Source organism: Phyllopteryx taeniolatus, chromosome 1, assembly GCF_024500385.1.
Source record: "Phyllopteryx taeniolatus isolate TA_2022b chromosome 1, UOR_Ptae_1.2, whole genome shotgun sequence".
NCBI classification, from domain to species: domain Eukaryota; kingdom Metazoa; phylum Chordata; class Actinopteri; order Syngnathiformes; family Syngnathidae; genus Phyllopteryx; species Phyllopteryx taeniolatus.
The window spans coordinates 35293719-35311502 of record NC_084502.1 but is presented as its reverse complement, the minus strand read 5'-3'; the positions used below and the strand labels follow the sequence as shown (position 1 = coordinate 35311502).

Genomic DNA, 17784 nt, shown 5'->3' with positions numbered 1-17784 from the left:
TGTAGGTCTGTCTAGTGTATGCAGTTGCATGTTATGGATGGTGTGTTGATGTGTGCTGGTGGAGTGAGGTGGATTGGAAGGCTCCAGAGTTCATGATGCTGGATAGAAATTGGAATTTGGAAGCACTGTACGGGAATTCCACTTTTTTAAAATTGCTGCACCCAGTTAAAAAATTGTTTAGGTTGTAACTACAAGCCTAATCCCACCCCCGAATACCCAAACAAACAAACAACCACACACGCAAAAAAAAAAACAACACACAAATAAATGAATAAAATGAAAGTACTGGAAGTCTGTGGCAGAAATGACTCGAGTGATTTAAGACAAAATTGGATGTAATTAAGTAAGGCAAAATATTACCACAATGCAAATGACAATAGGGACAAATTCCAGCAATTACACTAACCGTCCATTTCCGTTTTTCCCCAAGCTGCCAGACTCACATTCGTCCCGTTTTCGTTGACAAGACAGGCGACGTGAGGATTTCTGACAAAAAAGGGATTTGCTGTTGTTGCGGCAGAGTTGGGGATAACAGAGGTGTCGCTACAGCGCATGTTTAATCGTTTTGTAGGAGCTTAATACCACAAAAAGAACGCTGCATGTATATCAAGAGACATGGCTCCCTTCATTTAGTAAAATCTCTATCCCTAAAGAAGGCAGCCTTGGTTTACACTAGGGATTACCATACGGAGGGGGTGCATTATATACTGTATATTGTTATGGTTATTGGTTTACTTGGGAATGGATTTGACTACTCGTACTTGCCTATTAGGCTCCTCTGACAATAAAATACAATTATTTCTGCTTAAGAACGCCACAAGAGCCTATGTGCACAAGGGAATGATCATAAGAATTGATCAATGGACAATTTGGCTATTAATAACAAAATGTCAAGGCTATTATTTAATTCAGGAGTTCCCAAACTTAAAGTCAGGATCCAAATGGGTCAAGGGTCAATTTTTATTGGGTCGCATTGGTACTGATCATCAAGCAAGCATACAATTTCTTGGCAAATGGCTTTTTAATTTAATGTTTATTGTAATGTATTTGTCCTCTTTAAAATTTGTCAGTTATTGCACTACACAAAGTATTGTTTTAGGCAATCACATTTCCAGTTTGGGTCTCAAGATAAGGTTTTGGGAAAAGGATTTAATTAGATTAGCAACTACTACTTACATTGCTTAAATGCCCCCTTCCATCAAAATCCAAATTTTTCTACTGTTTTATGCATAACATCGGTCAAAATGTGTCTGCGACCTGATTTAAGTTTAACATCTGTGCACTTTGTCGATTTAATGCAATAACCTTTGAACTCCAAACCCCTTGCAAACGACAGGATTTGAAATCGCCATTGTTGTGACGTAGGTTTGACAATTAATATTCAAGTCCCTGGCCACTTAACTAAAATTTGTGTGAATATGCTGTGTCATTCACAATGTCCTCAAACAATGGCGAATACAATGATCGTCACGATTTGTGGGCATCCGGCACTCGTGCTGAAAAATGAGCCAGCCTGGAGAATGGTGAGCGAGGAAAAAGTACTACTTGCTTACAGCTGTCGGGTGTAGAAGCGAATACGCGTTCGGTGTGCACACTACTGCCTCGGTCATACACAATATTCTAATTAAGGTAAACAGTAGTCCAATCAGTGCAAAGCTAATTTACATATTGAATATTAACGGGAAATCCAGTGGTCTCAACTGCTAGGTGAAAAAGACCAACTGCAATGGCTTGTTTAAGGACATTCTGGGTATTTTCAAGGACATTAAAGATTTTTTTTTTTTAAGTTGATGGAAGGGGAATTCAAACTAGTGAAAGCATTAACAAATGTCTACATGAGGCTTTGTAGAAATTACATAGTTGTTATGAGCCCTTTGGGTAAAATATAGTTACACTATTTGATTCAATACTAAATCTTTGCTAAAATGAATAGTTGTTTTGATGTAATTTAAAAGGCTGCACCTCCTAGCTCATATCTTGGGCATACAGTACTTGGAAGCTTACTGCCTGTAAAGGAGAGCTTTAACATACGAGTCCCATGCGGGAGAAATCAATAATGCTCAATTTATTTGCATTCCCTGACTATTCAACCGCCAGTCGAGTTTAAACTGCTCTTCATCCTTTCTTTGCATTCTTAAGCATTTACATGAGATGGTGTCACAGCACGGATTCGCTTTTTTTCTGAATAGCACAGAAGCTACGGACATCCCGCACACCAGACATCCAAAAAACACAATTTGAAACAGTCATATTGTAATTGAAATATACGTCACACTCCCTGAGCCTCCGCTTCACAAATTGAAAGAGGAGAAATTGATGTTTGCTTTGATGTGGAGACTGGCTGCCAATTCAAAGCATTGCGGAAAGACAAACACGATGCAATCCTGTGTTCGTAAACATTTCTTTAAAGCTTTAGAATATTGTGATTGCTTTCCTTTCACCAAAAAGAGCACATATGACTTGAATCTACGGTTTTCAAATCAGGTCACCGAAGGTGACATGATCACTTCCTACAGTGACCCCAAAACGTCAATGCATTATACAAGAAAGAAAAAGAAGAGAAGAGCTCAATTCCTCTTGAGTTTGTTGTGAGAAAAAGATTTAGTAGCCTGCACTGGAATGGTGGAGCTCTCTTGCTTGCTATTTGATGTTAGGCTAAAAGAGAGAGAGTGGGCGAGCGAGCGAGAGAGAGAGAGAGAGAGAGAGAGAGGGGCAAGCTAGAATCGTTGGTTGGGGGATCAGAGCTGCTTTGGTTCTCTGGCTGTGTCTCTTTGATCCATATCCCCAGGCCTGCCTGCCTCGCGAGCTCAGGCCTCTGCTCATGTTTCCAGACAACTGTCGGCCTGAGATAAGGTGGGCTAGGGGGATGCGGGGGTGCCTCTTCACACATATTACCACCTCCCCCAGCGTTCTCACTCGCTCTCACACACATATTTATATAGTGGATGTAAAATGGCCAAACCTCCTGTAATTTGATAGGTATGTAAGAAAGAAAGCATCATTTTATACATTTACCAATTTAAAAAAAAAAAAAAAAGACAAAATTCAACTGAATGAAGAGAACAAACAGCACCTTTGTATATTGGGGAGTCATCCCATTAGGATTCAAAATCCCAATAAAGAATGACATCAAATAATAGCCATTAAGTGCCAAAAATTAAGGTGAGTCAAATAACCGCCCTGTCGTGAGGTAGCAGAATTATAACACCGTGCAGTTCAGTTCAAAGAGTGGAACTCATGTATTATATAAAGAACACAGACACAAAGAGTGAAATATTTTCATTTCATGATTTTATTTTGTTTTCATAATTTGGATGATTGTAGTATTAGAAGTATAAAAATCATCACTCAAGACAATAAAACATGACATAATGTTAGTTTAATAGCATAATTGTCTAAGTCATTTTTAAGTTACTGTCATGATATCAATAAAATATACCACTGTACGTGCTAAAAATAGGTTGTTTCTTTATGTCTGTGAAGATTGTCAGTCATCCAGATCATGATCATCCGCAAAGGTTGAATCGAGGCAACTAGACTCTTCTTGTTTGTTGCATTTCTTGTGGTTTTCCGAAAATGTTAAGAAATTACTTGGACTATTACCCTGTTAGGCTAACAATAAGAAAGAATAATAAAAAAAAAACTAACAAAACAAATTAAGAGACAATCAAAATGACTATAGAAATAAGGTAGGAATTTATAGTTTCCTGTTTAATGAAACTGTGAAACATGATTCCCTTTTTGAACTAAACAGCTGAAATAAATTTACTTAAATGATCTTGAATATTGGAGGCACGGTAGTTGACTGGTTAGAGCGTCAGCCTCACAGTTCTGAGGACTCGGGTTCAATCCCCGGCCCTGCCTGTGTGGAGTTTGCATGTTCTCCCCGTGCCTGCGTGGGTTTTTTCCGGGCACTCCGGTTTCCTCCCACATCCCAAAAACATGCATGAATTGGAGACTCTAAATTGCCCGTAGGTGTGAATGTGTGTGCGAATGGTTGTTTGTTTGTATGTGCCCTGCGATTGGCTGGCAACCAGTTCAGGGTGTACCCCGCCTCCTGCCTGATGATAGCAGCGATAGGCTCCAGCACGCCCGCGACCCTTGTGAGGAGAAGCGGCTCAGAAAATGGATGGATGGATGGATCTTGAATATTCTCATTTATTATGATGAACCTCTATACTTGGACCTTAAAGCACAATAAGGACAAACCTAATGAGCACACAATTCACAAAGAGCATCAAAAGCATGAAAGCGATCTCATGAGATGTCTAATGTCGTGCTGGTGGACACACAACACAAAAATGTAAATAACAGAAGTGGAATAAGGAAAAACTCAAAGGGTTTTATTATTGTACTCAAGAAAATAAAACAAGAAAAAAATGCTTTCACACACCAAATGTGTACACACGATACGTGCGCTCTAAACATCCATCCATCCATTTTCTGAGCTGCTTTTCCTCACTAGGGTCGCGGGAGTACTGGAGCCAATCCCAGCTATCATCGGGCAGGAGGCGGGGTACACCCTGAACTGGTTGCCAGCCAATCTCAGGGCACATATAAACAAACAACCATTCGCACTCACATTCACACCTACGGGCAATTTAGAGTCACCAATTAATTAATGCATGTTTTTGGGATGTGGGAGGAAACCGGAGTGCCCGGAGAAAACCCACGCAGGCACGGGGAGAACATGCAAACTCCACACAGGCGGGGTCGGGGATTGAACCCCGGTCCTCAAAACTGTGAGGCTGACGCTCTAACCAGTCGGTCACCATGCTGCCGCGCTCTAAACAGTGCACAGGAATTCGTGCACATTTTCAAAAACAACAACACAAGACCAACAACTTTTAAGGCTCGTTTTCAAAAGTTTGTATTTTCAGTCTTAAAAATGCTGCTGTTGTGTTGATGAACAACTTTTTTTTTTTTTCCTCTTTTTTTTTTTTTTAAAGATAGGTTTGACATAATCAGCCCTCAAGAAAATCTTCAGAGCAGGAACCAAAGGACAGGCACAATGTGATATCAAACTGATCAAAATTGACTGAACATAAACAAGGAAGCTAAACGCACATGGACTAATTGCAAGATTAGGAGCAGCTGAGAAAGAAAATCAAGAAATAATAATAATAATAATAATAAAGGAAACAGCTAAGAAGGATAAAGAAAGAAGTAAGAAGCTGATTGGTTCAGACACAAGAATCATGACAAGTGGGACAAAAAAAATTCGAGCGTTAGTACCAGAAAGTCATTCAAATAAACAAAAGGCTTCATCAATTATTCACAGTGAAGACTATCATAAACATGCAGAGAAAATATTGGGGTAGGTTAACATGATTACCATACATAATGCCTCATAAAAGTACAGTATATGATAAATGTTGACTGTAGAATTAAAGAGTCATAATCAAAACTGCTCAGTCCCCCGTAGAACACCACAGCCACAGTAAAATGGTGATAAAAAATGATGAATAATGGTGGCAATATCATTCTTTGGGGCTCTTCTGATGAAATTTGGGCCTTTTTTCAACGTGTCGGGAAAAACGGTTTCAAAATATCATTTTAGCACCAAAGCCTTCAGGCTCTTGCAAGGAAAATGAAGAAAACTCACAATGAAGAAGATGTTGTCGTTTCAACTTTAAAATCAACCAACCAATGACGTCACCTGAAGAAAATGAGAAGCTGCCAGCGGAAGACCAGTCCTAAATCCAATTGGAACATTTATGGGGGCTGTACACAAGAGATATCCTCGCATGCTGTTAGACTGGAGCATTTTTGCAAAGTCGACACATTTTTGGCGGAATCATATGTCGTACTCATATACTGCTACAACCCACACACACACAAAATACTAAAAGCTGTAATAAAATCAAATCTATAGTTCATAGTCATATTATATGTATGTTTCATGTCAAATTATTGCACAGGCAACGTGGGGTACTTTTCATGTTTTGGTCCGACGGTATACAAACCAAAACTAAATCAACAAAACAACCATTTCCATTCCTTTACAGCCCGCATTTTCCAGCGTGTGTTGGGAAGATGAATGTAAATATTAGTCCCAGCTGCTGTTGCAGCATTTGCAGCATTAAGCCCTTTGATTGGGCATACTGTCAAGTGGCAGACTCCAGTGTCAACCAATCAAAAAGGATGAGCGTTTATATTTAGACCATCATACTGGGAGGTTGTGAGACGTCGGCTGAAGAACACATGCTGCTTCACTTTAGCCAGGAGCTTAACTGCCGCAAAATAAAATAATCAGACCTGCTGCAAACATATAAAGGAAAAAAAATAAAGAGATACATTCGAGGAGGGCGGTCAACATTTGTGTGCTCACATAAAAAAACATCTAAATTGTCAATAGGTGTGAATGTGATGTACGGTAAGTGTGAATGCTTGTTTTTTGTGTCCTACGATTGGCTAGCAATCAGTCCAGGTTGTATCCCACCTCTTGCTCTCTTGCAAACCACAAGTGCTATAGAAAATGGATGTACAGATACTGAAATCACAATAGAAAAGCTAGCTTTTTAATTGGAGGCCTTCAAGATGCAATATTATTGGAATATTTTTCAAATGACAGTAAATAATAATATATTACATATGAAATATTTGGTGTAACTTACCCAAAACTGAATATGTAAGACATGAAGCTGTGAATGTGCTGGAGGTGTAGACAGACAAACAGAATAAGCGATGGATGAGAGATGGTTTGCCCGAGCATTACTTGATGAAATGCATGGGAATGTACGTCTTTTCACTCAGTTTTGCCTTACATTTGATTATTACATCCTTTGCTAAAAGTCATCAGAGTGGATTTAATGTAAAATCCCTCCATCCATCCATTTAAGTGCACACTTGATATTATTTTAAGCCACTGTAACATTATGCGCATTAACACTGCTCTTAAATATGGGGGGAAAAAACTCTAAATAAAAGTTTAAAAAGAAATATTTATTAAAGATGAAATGCAAATGTATTGTACTAAAATGTAGAAACCCCAGTTCCAATGACGTTAGGATGTTGTGTAAAAAAACAAAATACAAGGATTTGCACATCCTTTTCATTCATTCATTCATCCATCTTCCGTTCCGCTTATCCTCACTAGGGTCGCGGACATCCTTTTCAACCTATATTCAATTGAATACACTAAGAGGACACGCTATTTAATGTTCAAACAGATGAACGTTATTGTTATTTGCAAATATTCTCTCATTTTAATTGTGATGCCTGCAACACATTCCAAAAAAGCTACATACCCCTTGCTAGCGCCTTAGCAACCTGGTGGTGTGATCACGTGGATCTGCATGCTACTGGAGCGGCGCATGTGTAGGAGGTGGAAAATTGGAGATTTTAGATCCAGTCCAATCTGATCCTTGCTTTTTTGCTGACATCGGACCGATTTCTGATCTCAAAGATCGGATTGGGAAACCCCTAACTCCACTGTACTGTAAGCTAGATGCAAGGAAATCATGAAACATAGAATTCCTTAAAATTTGAATCGAACAGAATATAATTCCAGTTGCATAATTGAGTTGAGTCCACTAATAGAGGCTCTTTTAAGTCTTATTTGGGCTATTTCGATGCAATGATCACGTGAACCTCTGCCGCTGTCTATTTGCAGGTGATGAGCATCCTGAGTAACCCGAGTGGCGTTTCGTCCCAAGCCCAGCACGACTTTTCGGTGTCGCCGCTCCACAGCATGTTGGAAGCCCCTCCACCCAACGCCGTGTCAGCCCCCGGCAGCCAGCGTTCCACGGAGGCCTCCAGTAAGACGGCGGACAGCCTTTCGTCTTCCCAGTCCTACTGTCCCCCAACGTACAGCGCTACCAACTACAGCGTGGACCCGGCTGTGGCTGCCGTGGGATACCAGTACACTCAGTATGGCCAGAGTAAGTCCTGCTGCTGTCTTGGCTTAGCATGCTACTTGTCGCTTACTTCTCAGCCTAAAGCTAGTGTTTGCTGACAGGATCTCAAAGAGCATTATACTTGATCCCTGTACCATGGACGTGGTGATTGTTGGTCAAATGCAGAGTAGGGCAAGCTACTGGAAAGTCTTGTGGCTTAAGCTTCTTTTCCTCCTATGTACTGTGCTGCATATGTACGGTGGACCCCCGCTATTCATGGGGGATAGGAACCGGGCCGGATCGTGACGAGCAAAAATCCGCAGATAATTGACGGCCATTATAATTGCATTGAAAAAAAACCAACTTTTCTTTTTTTTTTTTTTTTAAACCCCAAACATTCTTGAATAAGCGGGGATGAACCACCAACAGCGTTTTCAGGGTTGGTTGGTTGGCCGAGGTTCTGGGTTTGATCTCAGCTCTGGTCTTCCTGTGTGAACTTTGCAGGTTCTCCCTGTGCTTGTGTGGGTTTTCTTCTGAAACCCCGGCTTCCTCTCACATTTCAAAAACATGCTTCTTAGGTTATTCGAAGACTGAAGATTGCCCACAGATGTGAATGTGAGTGTGAATGGTTGTTTGTCTATGTGCCCTGTGACTGGCTGGTCACCAATCCAGGGTGTACGCCACCTCTCACCCATAATTAGATAGGATTGGCTCCAGTTTATACACGACCCTAATGGGGACAGGCGGTATGGACAATAGATGGATAGATATAATGATAAGTATGTAAAAAAAATGTCAAAGTAGGTTGAAAAATGTAGTACAGTACAAATAGTTTCCGTTCTTAAGGGTTAACACTGGGATTTCCCACTAACATGCACGAACCCTGGACATGGACATGACTTGATTGTCATAATGCTGGTCTTTCAATTATTGTTTTAACAGTTATTTCTCTTCATCTACAAAATGGTGTTCAGTTATTTAAAAATCATTTTGTGAACAAGCTTACTGATTTCATGCTTTTGAAATGAAAAGATTCAGTTCCATACATACTGAATGAAAAACAAGCAAAACGGTTACTAATCTCGCTGATGATAATGCATCGTTGCAGTGTTCATATTATGCTTTTTTTCACCCTTTACAATTCAAAACAGTCCCAGGTGTGTTAATAACATGTCCGTGACATGCTTTCATCAACATACCCCAAGGATCAAGAATTACAGAATACTTTCCACAACATATTTTCTGTTTTGTTGAAATAAGATGGTTTTGAGAGTTTGGCCCCGCAAGCGAGCCACTGCTCACCCTGCCCCATATACTGCTGGCCACATTTGTTACCGGAGCTAGGGGTGGCTGCAATGTTGAGCCCTGAGTCGAGAAAAGTAAGTGCGAGCTGGAAAGCACATGCAACCCCCCACAAAGACAGCCTGGATTGTATTTTTCCTCGAGGGAGGAGTCAGCGCTTCATCGCCAAACCACCAAATTACACTCATCAATTAGTGTGCAGATCTGGGTATGACATTGCCGTACACAACTATGGAACGGCATGCTCACATTTTCAGAAATAACCAGATAAAAAACATTTCTTTGGTTGTTTAGTTTTACACTTGATGCACCCTTAAAAGTGCTGGGTTAAAAATATACCAATATGGGTTATTTGGGTAACCCAACGCGTTCCTAAAGATGGACCGACCCAGCCATTGGTTATTTTAGATGAGCTGGGCTGGGTTATGGGTGTGACCCTATGTGTTGGGTTGGAATTCCATAGCCCAAAATGGGTTGAATGTGACTTGGCTGTTGGGTTAAATGTGACTGCTGTAGGGTTAATCCAATGTGACCCAAAAAGGGGTTTAAGATATCCAGCCATTCTCAGTTGCACTTATTCACACAAGGTTGCAAGTCTTCAATTAACCTACCATGCATGTTTTGGGAATGTGGGAGGAAACCGGCATACCTGGACAAATCCCACACAGGCACGGGGAGAACATGCAAACGTCAACAGGAAGACTGGATTCGAACCCATGACCTCTGTACTGTGAGTCAGATTTGCTCACCAGTCGTCTACCTTGCGCCACCTGCCACACCGTTTCTTCTGGAAATCTATTTTCTCATTAGCATTGATAAGCCAGTACCAGTCCCTGGTGAATGACAATGCGGGTATCAGAAACGAAAATGGCGTATTCCAGAAGGCGGGTCTTTTTCAACCCAACAGTGGTGTACCTCTAGCCCAGTGTTGTTGATCAAACCTAACAGCTGACACCAATAGGTGAGTTATGAAATCAATGAATTTTGTTTTACGTTGTGAACGGGGCAACTCTTACACAACAGATTAATAATTGAATCCAATGTTTGGTAAAACTGACCCAACAGTGTCAACCCAACAGATGAATTACAAAACTGACCCAGCAGTTGTAAGTGTGTGGGTGGGCGGGCACTCCAGAGACCCAACTATTTGCATACAAGCAGTTAAGTTCAATTTTCCATAATATGTCCCCTTTAAAAGAAACATTTGGTTCAGGCCATTGCTATCGCATGACCTGCCGTGTGGCTAATTTGCATAACGGATGTTGCCATCCTTAACCGTGGGACACTCGCCAGTTACATTAAAAAAACGGGGGGGGGGGAAAGGCAGTTTGTTTAAGGATTAAACACAGCCCACTTCCCAATGTTTATTACTAGCAGTTTTGTACTGGGCAGCCAGGACACAGTACGACTTTCCCACACTGCACACACATTTAATTAATAATAATCAGTTTAATAAGGCCGACCTCAGCATGACATCCTAAAGTGCTGTGATGGTCGACAACATCGTGAGACGCTCTTTAGTTTATACCGCAAAAATGATGGGAACTAAAATCACTGTCACCGCTCATTGGTTAGTATTTGGGCCTCGGCAGGAGCAGCAAAACATTTTCGGCCTTCGAGCGTGCACACCGGGGGCCTCTCCATCTGAAATTCCAAAATTTGGGGCCCAATACATCCCTCCATCAAACCATAAAACATTTTTCCTCCATATGCTGCATGCAGACTTCATTTCCCATTTTGACTATGCCATGTGAAGAATATGAGCGAGCATTTGCCTGTCTGCATGTGTTTTTATTTAAAAGGAATTATTAAAGAAAAATATTATTATTTTTTTTTTTTTTTTACATCACGCAATGATTACCATTATTACAGGGCTGTGTCAACTTTTTAAAGCTACCAGACATATATTGGGCATACCTTTTTTTTTGTATAGTTATACAGTATGACATTCATGCCCAGGATGAGTGTAAAGCTCTGCTCACAGCTGTAGTTATTACTTATCTAATATGGATATTAGAGCCGGCCCACGCCTACATTGGGCCCTAAACAAAATTAGAATTTGGGGCCCTCTATTTCTGCCAATAATATTGATTATTGATCACTTATACACCCACTGTAAACTAATTGCATCAGATCCGCAATCACTCACTAAAACAAATGCAAAATGCCTGGCAACGTCTTTTATGCCGCTGCACAAAATGAAGCGTTCGTAACCTCGAAACGTCAGGTTCCTCAACTATGGCATCCTGAAATAGCATGACATTTTTCCACAAATATAATATTTTTTTTAAATCCAATTTTGTAGCATTTTAAAGGGATGAGTTAGGTGAATTTCAGACATAAACCCTATGAAGCTGTCATCCAACCTGTCATTGGCCTGACTTGAGGAGACAGAACACAAGGCTGCAGGAACAGCTCACACTGTCTAGTGGACGGATAAGGAACCTGACTCCAACATGCATTAAGGGTGTGACGTTACGCTGTTTGGGTGGAAGAATGAATGGATGGATGGAAGGACAGACAGACAGACAGATTGATTGATTGATCCACACAGGAAGGATGGAGCTGAGATTCGAACTGCAAATGGTGACTCAGACATACTAACCATTTTCACCACCGTGCGTCCCCTTTTCGCATCGTTGTTCAAGTTTAATAGATTCAGAGAAAACTGTAAATTTTTGAAGAAAATCATGCTGAAAGCGTTTCAGGAGGTAAAAAAAAAAAAAAAAAAGACTAAAATACACACATACAAATAAAAAAGTATGCGCATCCCATTTTACCATGTGGATGTCTGTTATCAATTACATTCACATTCAAGCGCATTTGAAATGTGCAGGCTATATAGTACACACTTTTGTCAGACTTATTTGAGAAGCAATAAACAGTTTTAATATCAATTGTGTGGAACAGGTTGACATAAAAATGTGAATGAATGGGCAGCACGGTGAAAACAGCGGTTAACACGTCTGCCTCTGTTGTGTGGTTTGAGGTTCCTGTGTTGCGTTTGCGTGTTCACCCTGTGCTTGCCTGGGTTTTCTCCGGGTACGACGGCTTCCTCAACCGTTCCAAAAACATGCAAATTAGATTCAGCGAAGACTCAAATGTCCGTATGTGAATATAACTATGAATGGCTGTTTGTTTCTTAACTGGTACCCAAAAGTGGTTCACGGACCCATTTTGGGTAGTTTGCGGACAGCTAGTAAAAAAAATACATTGGCCCTATTCATATTCTGATTTTTGTATCTATTGTTTTTACAGTACATAGGCGTACCAAGTTCCCACATGGAACATAGATAAGCAACAGGAAGTGTTACTCACTTGTGCTCGAGTCACTAGTTTACATCGTAAACAAATACAGTGCAGCTCAGCTACTGGTTCGTGGGGAACAGAGCTCGCAATATGCTTTTGGCGGTATGTCAAACTCATTTGGAACGCCATTTAAAAATCTGACCTACTGTGCATGTATTTCCAGAGGCTATGTATTTTTTAAACAAAAAATGCTTTATTGTTCTTAACTTCTGTAAAAGTGGGTCACGACTTCACCACTGGTCTATACTGCACGTGCCCTGCGATTGACTGGTGACTCGTCTGGTATGTATCCCGAAAGTCAGCTAGGATTAGCTCCAGCTCGACCGTGACACCGGAAGTGGAAGAGTGCTAAATGAAATGGATACATGAAACGTCTCATTGCTTTGGGTAATGCGGTGTATTACGGGGTTCTGTGAATAGCGAAAAAATCGGTTGATGCCCCTCCTAAAATGGTTCATAATTTGCTATATTTGCCACAAGACGGCTACAAAACACTATTTTTGTTTAAATGAAGCTCTTCAACTCACTTCAACAGTTCCTTGGCACCAAGATTACTTTTATAAAGGTGAGTTTTTCAGTGAATAACGGAGGATAGGTAAAAAAAAAAAAAAAAAAAACTGTGTATATCACTATACATGACACAGTATTATTGGAACCTGGTTGCTCCAATGAACAACGTTTTTCCTGCAACAGCTTCCACTGGTTTGCAATATATAGAAGCAAGCGTACAGGGCTTCATCGGGATAACGGGTTTCGAAGAAGAGCAGACAATCGGGCAGATGTTTAGAAACACTTGCAGAAGGGTCCACATAGAATGTTGTCGGTTCACTGATTTTGCTCTGTCTTTGTGCTGGATTCTACCAATCTGGATGTAAAGCGATACAACATTGAGGTAAGCCTAACGTGATCCTCTCCAGGTTGCATATTATTGTTCGGCTGAGGCCTTCCATCAACCCCCACTTACTCTTCCTGCAAAACTAACTTTACTTCAGGCATTTCACTCTTGCTCTAATTCAAAAAGCACCTGACGGATTAAAGAACATATTCTACTGTCAAAATAGCTGCGGTGTGTGCGAGCATGCATGTTTGTGTGTCGCACGATAGGCTCCACCTTGGACACAGAGGAGTCTCAGTGTGACTGCTCAGCAGGGGTTTAAGGTGTAAATCTGTCTGATGGGGAAAGGAAAGCTTCATGTGGAAGGCCTCACTAAACCGCCGAGGTTCCCAAAGTGCTCCTGGATGACAGACTTGCCCGCCCTTAGATGCTCTTCTTCCTCCAAGTGCGACACGTTCTTTTTTTGTGTGTGTGTGTGTGTGTGTACGCCATGCGCGGAAGCATCCTAACGGACACGCACTCCTTATCCGCAGACAAACACACCAACGTCATGTCACATTGCTGTCAACACTCCTCTCCTTCTCGTCATTTCAAAAAAAGAGGAGCCATCAGCATCTCGACAGGGGAGGAGCCGCGTTTGGGAAATTTGCTGAGTATTAGTGCCAGCTTTCAGAAACCCTGGGTTATTATTACGGGCTGTCTGTTATGACCTCTTTGCTGCACTTTGTCTGTTTACTTGACATGCTGTCTTCTTATCTCTCACTTTGAATCATCAAACCAAAATAAACTGGGGACGTTCCTCTAATTGTTTGCATTTCACAACCCACAAAGAGCGACCCCACTCACATTACAAAACAACCAAATTATTATGTTTATGCCGGTCTGTTTCGCACACACACAAAAATTACATTCATGCTGCAATTACAGGGATCAACTTCATATTTTCATGTTGTACTAGCACAAGGCAATTATGTGAAAATGTCTGACTTAAGTTGGACTGTGATATATGGGTCTTTCCAGAATTGAAAGACAATTTGGCACCAACGTTTTGTTTTCAGGAAAGAGGACGAAACAAACCAGCATCATTTCATTTGTCTAGATCAACTATCAACGGTAGACTTTCAATGAGATATTTGTCATATCGCATATTTTGCTGCGTTTGACACAACCCTGTTGCAGATACTACTCAAGCACATGAAAGACATTTGTAAAATATGGCTGAATAAATCCTTAACAATTAAATAAAGGTCAATTTTACTCTATGACTAATTAGATTTTAATATTACTCTAATTACAGTCACAGGGTTGCAAATCATTGCTAATGTTGGAGTTTTTGCTTACATGTTAGTTGTGTTAGCTGCTATGCTAACAGGTCACCAACAAACATTAACATTAAAAATGAGACGAGACGACTTACCTTAGGTCGACACATCGTCCGGGCAATTAGCTAGATGTCATTTCTGCTGAGTTGGAACTCACTTTCTTTTTCTCTTCTTCTAGATGCAAAAAATCTTTTTGTAACGGGGTTGTGTGTATGTTGAGGGACACAAGTTCAGAACATAATTACTACTATTTAAAATATGTCTATGATAAGGGTCTGAATACTTATGGCTGTGTGATATTTCAGTTTTTCTTTTTTTTAATAAATCTGTAAAAATTTCAACAAGGTCGTTTTTTCTTTTTTCTGTCAATATGGGGTGCTGTGTGTACATTAATGAGGGCAAAAAATGAACTTAAATGATGTTTGCAAGTGGCTGCAATATAACAAAGAGTGAAAAATTTAAAGGGGTCTGAAAACTTTCCGTACCCACTGTACATCACCTTTCATACAGCTAAGTGTTACATTTTGTCTCAGGAAAACGATCATTTACACAACAAATGCTTGTTTCTGTATTTTGTGCCTGGATTATTTCAAATGTTATGGGGGGGGGGGGGGACAGAAAATACAATTTAAACGGTATAAAAGTATAATTTATACAAAGCAGTGACTTTAGTTTTTCTTCAACGTGTTCCACACAATTGTACACAATCGGTACACACTCGTGACCGAAAACCCTTTAGAGGCATATTTTTCCAGGTCCAATTCCAATTTTGTTCAACTGCAATATAAATTGAAAATTGTTGGATTAAAAAAAGTCCTAATTAAATCTGACGCTGCATTTTCAATCCGTGTAAACAATAGCATAGAGATGTGTAATAGAAAATGCCTTCTCTTGTCCTCTCCAGCTGCTATGAATTGTCTGGCCAAGAACGTGGGCCTGTCCAGCCAGCGCAGGGTGAAGCTGTCTGACCATTCGGGTGTTTTGGGACTCCTGCAGGTGGAGACGGGTCAGGCTTACTAGTCCTAATGTGACCTCATCAGCACAACAACACCTGCAATACTATCACCTTCATTATACCGTTATGTCAAGAGAATAATTGTGAGCTACACATGCAATCAGTTTGTTTGATGTTATGACATTAAAGTCACAAGTCCAAGTACCAGCTTTTGTCATTTGGAACGGGAACATTTCAGCAAATCTTTACATTTTAGTATATATTCAAACATATTTTTAAGTTGTTCCATGAAGCCATAGTGGCATTTGTAAATGGCTGTGGAACAGCCGCTAACAAGTGGAGATTTTTTTTTTTTTTGGTGAACAAAATACTTTGCTCAGTTACAATCAATGGGACGGACGCATACTTGGTGTCCACAAATTTGAATTTGGAATTGTCAAATAAATGGAAATGCAACCAATAATTGTTATGATGAGAATATATATTAAAAAAAAAAAAAAACATTTGGGGAATTTGAAACACATTCAACTCACATGGACATCCTTGTTTTGGTTTTTAATTTTAATAATCATCTTTAGGTACCTGAATATCGGTATAATACTCTGTGTCAAATTATTGTTAAAAAAATGTATATCTTTGTAATATATTGTCATCTTATTAAGAAATGTCATGTCAAATTTTCTTTTTTTTTTAAAATGTTTTTATGTGAGATTCATCAAATGTAGTTGTCAAAAAGACACTACAAATTTTCCATTTTGGACATGATTACATTCTCGTAAAGAAAAAAGCAGATGAAATTTTCATTATGATTATTATGGTGGTCAAAACCACATTGGCTTGTCTCAACTGTGTCCTTTGTAATCCATCCTCAAGTTATTTCTTCAGTGTTGACATTGACGCATTTTGTGTGGATCAAACAGACATCAATTGTCTTCTGTAACTATGCTCACCTTTGATTATTTAATAAAAAATGAAATTTGATTAAATGTGTTCATAATGTGTCCATATTTGTCTACTTTGATTACAGGCACCCTATGTGATGTTTCATTTCGGGAATGGGAGTTAATAATCTGATTACGAGGTGTGTCAGAAAGGTTCCAGGAGTGGTGTCACGAAAGATAGATTTCAAATCCAAACTACAAGCTACAGGTTTCGCCAACTGCCTGTCTATTATCAGACATGGGTCCTCGGGACCTTTTCGTGCATCCTGATAGACATCAATTGAACTTCGTGTCCATTGGATATGTATCTGAAGGGAAGTCGTATTTGTTTGGTAATACTGTATGTTAATCCACACCACTTGTGGGAAGTAACGAAGTACTAATACTTTGTAACTGTACTTTTTCAAGTAACTGTACCTTACTTCAGGATTGATTTGTCTGATTACTTCTTACTTTTATCTCCTAGATTTTAAAACAGATGTGATTTCTACTTTTTACTTTGTCAAACTAGGCTTGTGACTTTTTTCAAACACCGGTAAGGATGACAAGGGGGGAAAAAAAAGGTTGTAATTAGGTAGTTGTAAAATCAACGGTGGTTGAGATTTGGATTGGTTGATTGATTGATTGATTTGATTTGAGATCTTGGGGATGTATAAGGCAGAAAAAAAACATGCACACCAGTGACTTGGAGTGAACCGTGAAACAGGGAGCGTGAACGATGACGCAACAGATTTGGAGTTTCGATCAGAGCATATTACTCCAATTGTAAGGTCTTCACACTGGCTCCCAGTCAGCTAGCCTAGAGAATAGATTTTAAAGTTCTGCTCCTGGTCTAGAAATCACTGAATGGCCTAGGGCCTGAATACATGAAAGAAATGCCCCAGTAGGGCTCTGAGCTCTGCAGACGCAGGTCAGATACTGTAATGTAGTTCAGATCTAGTTCTGGGCAAACATGGTGAAGCATCATTTAGCTGTTATGCTGCACACAAACGGAACAAACTGCCAACAGAAGTGAAGTCAATATCAAGTGTGGCTGTTTTTAAATTCAGGTCCACGTTCTAAAGAATTTTTAAAACTTTTATCTGCACTGTATGTTCTTTTACAAGTAGTTAATTTGAGTAATCTGTATTTTATTTCTGTATATTTATTACTTCTGTATTTTTAAAAATTGCTTTTAAATGTTGTACTTTAAATAATGTAAAGGATATTGACTTACATTTTGTAATTAATGTGTGATATTAATAAAGCTGCCTTGCCCTTGCCTTCTGGCATTCAACAATTC

At 39.8% G+C, this 17784-nt stretch overlaps 1 protein-coding gene across 3 annotated transcripts in view; it reads left to right on the top strand.

Moving 5' to 3' along the window:
• LOC133486426 (paired box protein Pax-7-like) overlaps positions 1 to 17748 on the top strand; it is a 51124-nt gene extending 33376 nt beyond the window's left edge. For 2 of the 3 annotated variants that reach the window (XM_061791531.1, XM_061791547.1), the window contains 2 exons: positions 7616 to 7883; positions 15511 to 17748. In XM_061791531.1, coding sequence (XP_061647515.1) covers positions 7616 to 7883; positions 15511 to 15626 — 384 coding nt within the window. In that variant the 3' untranslated portion in view covers positions 15627 to 17748. The remainder of the gene's footprint in view (positions 1 to 7615; positions 7884 to 15510) is intronic. The other variant, XM_061791538.1, reaches the window with a different exon arrangement.
• Positions 17749 to 17784: the final 36 nt, after the last annotated feature.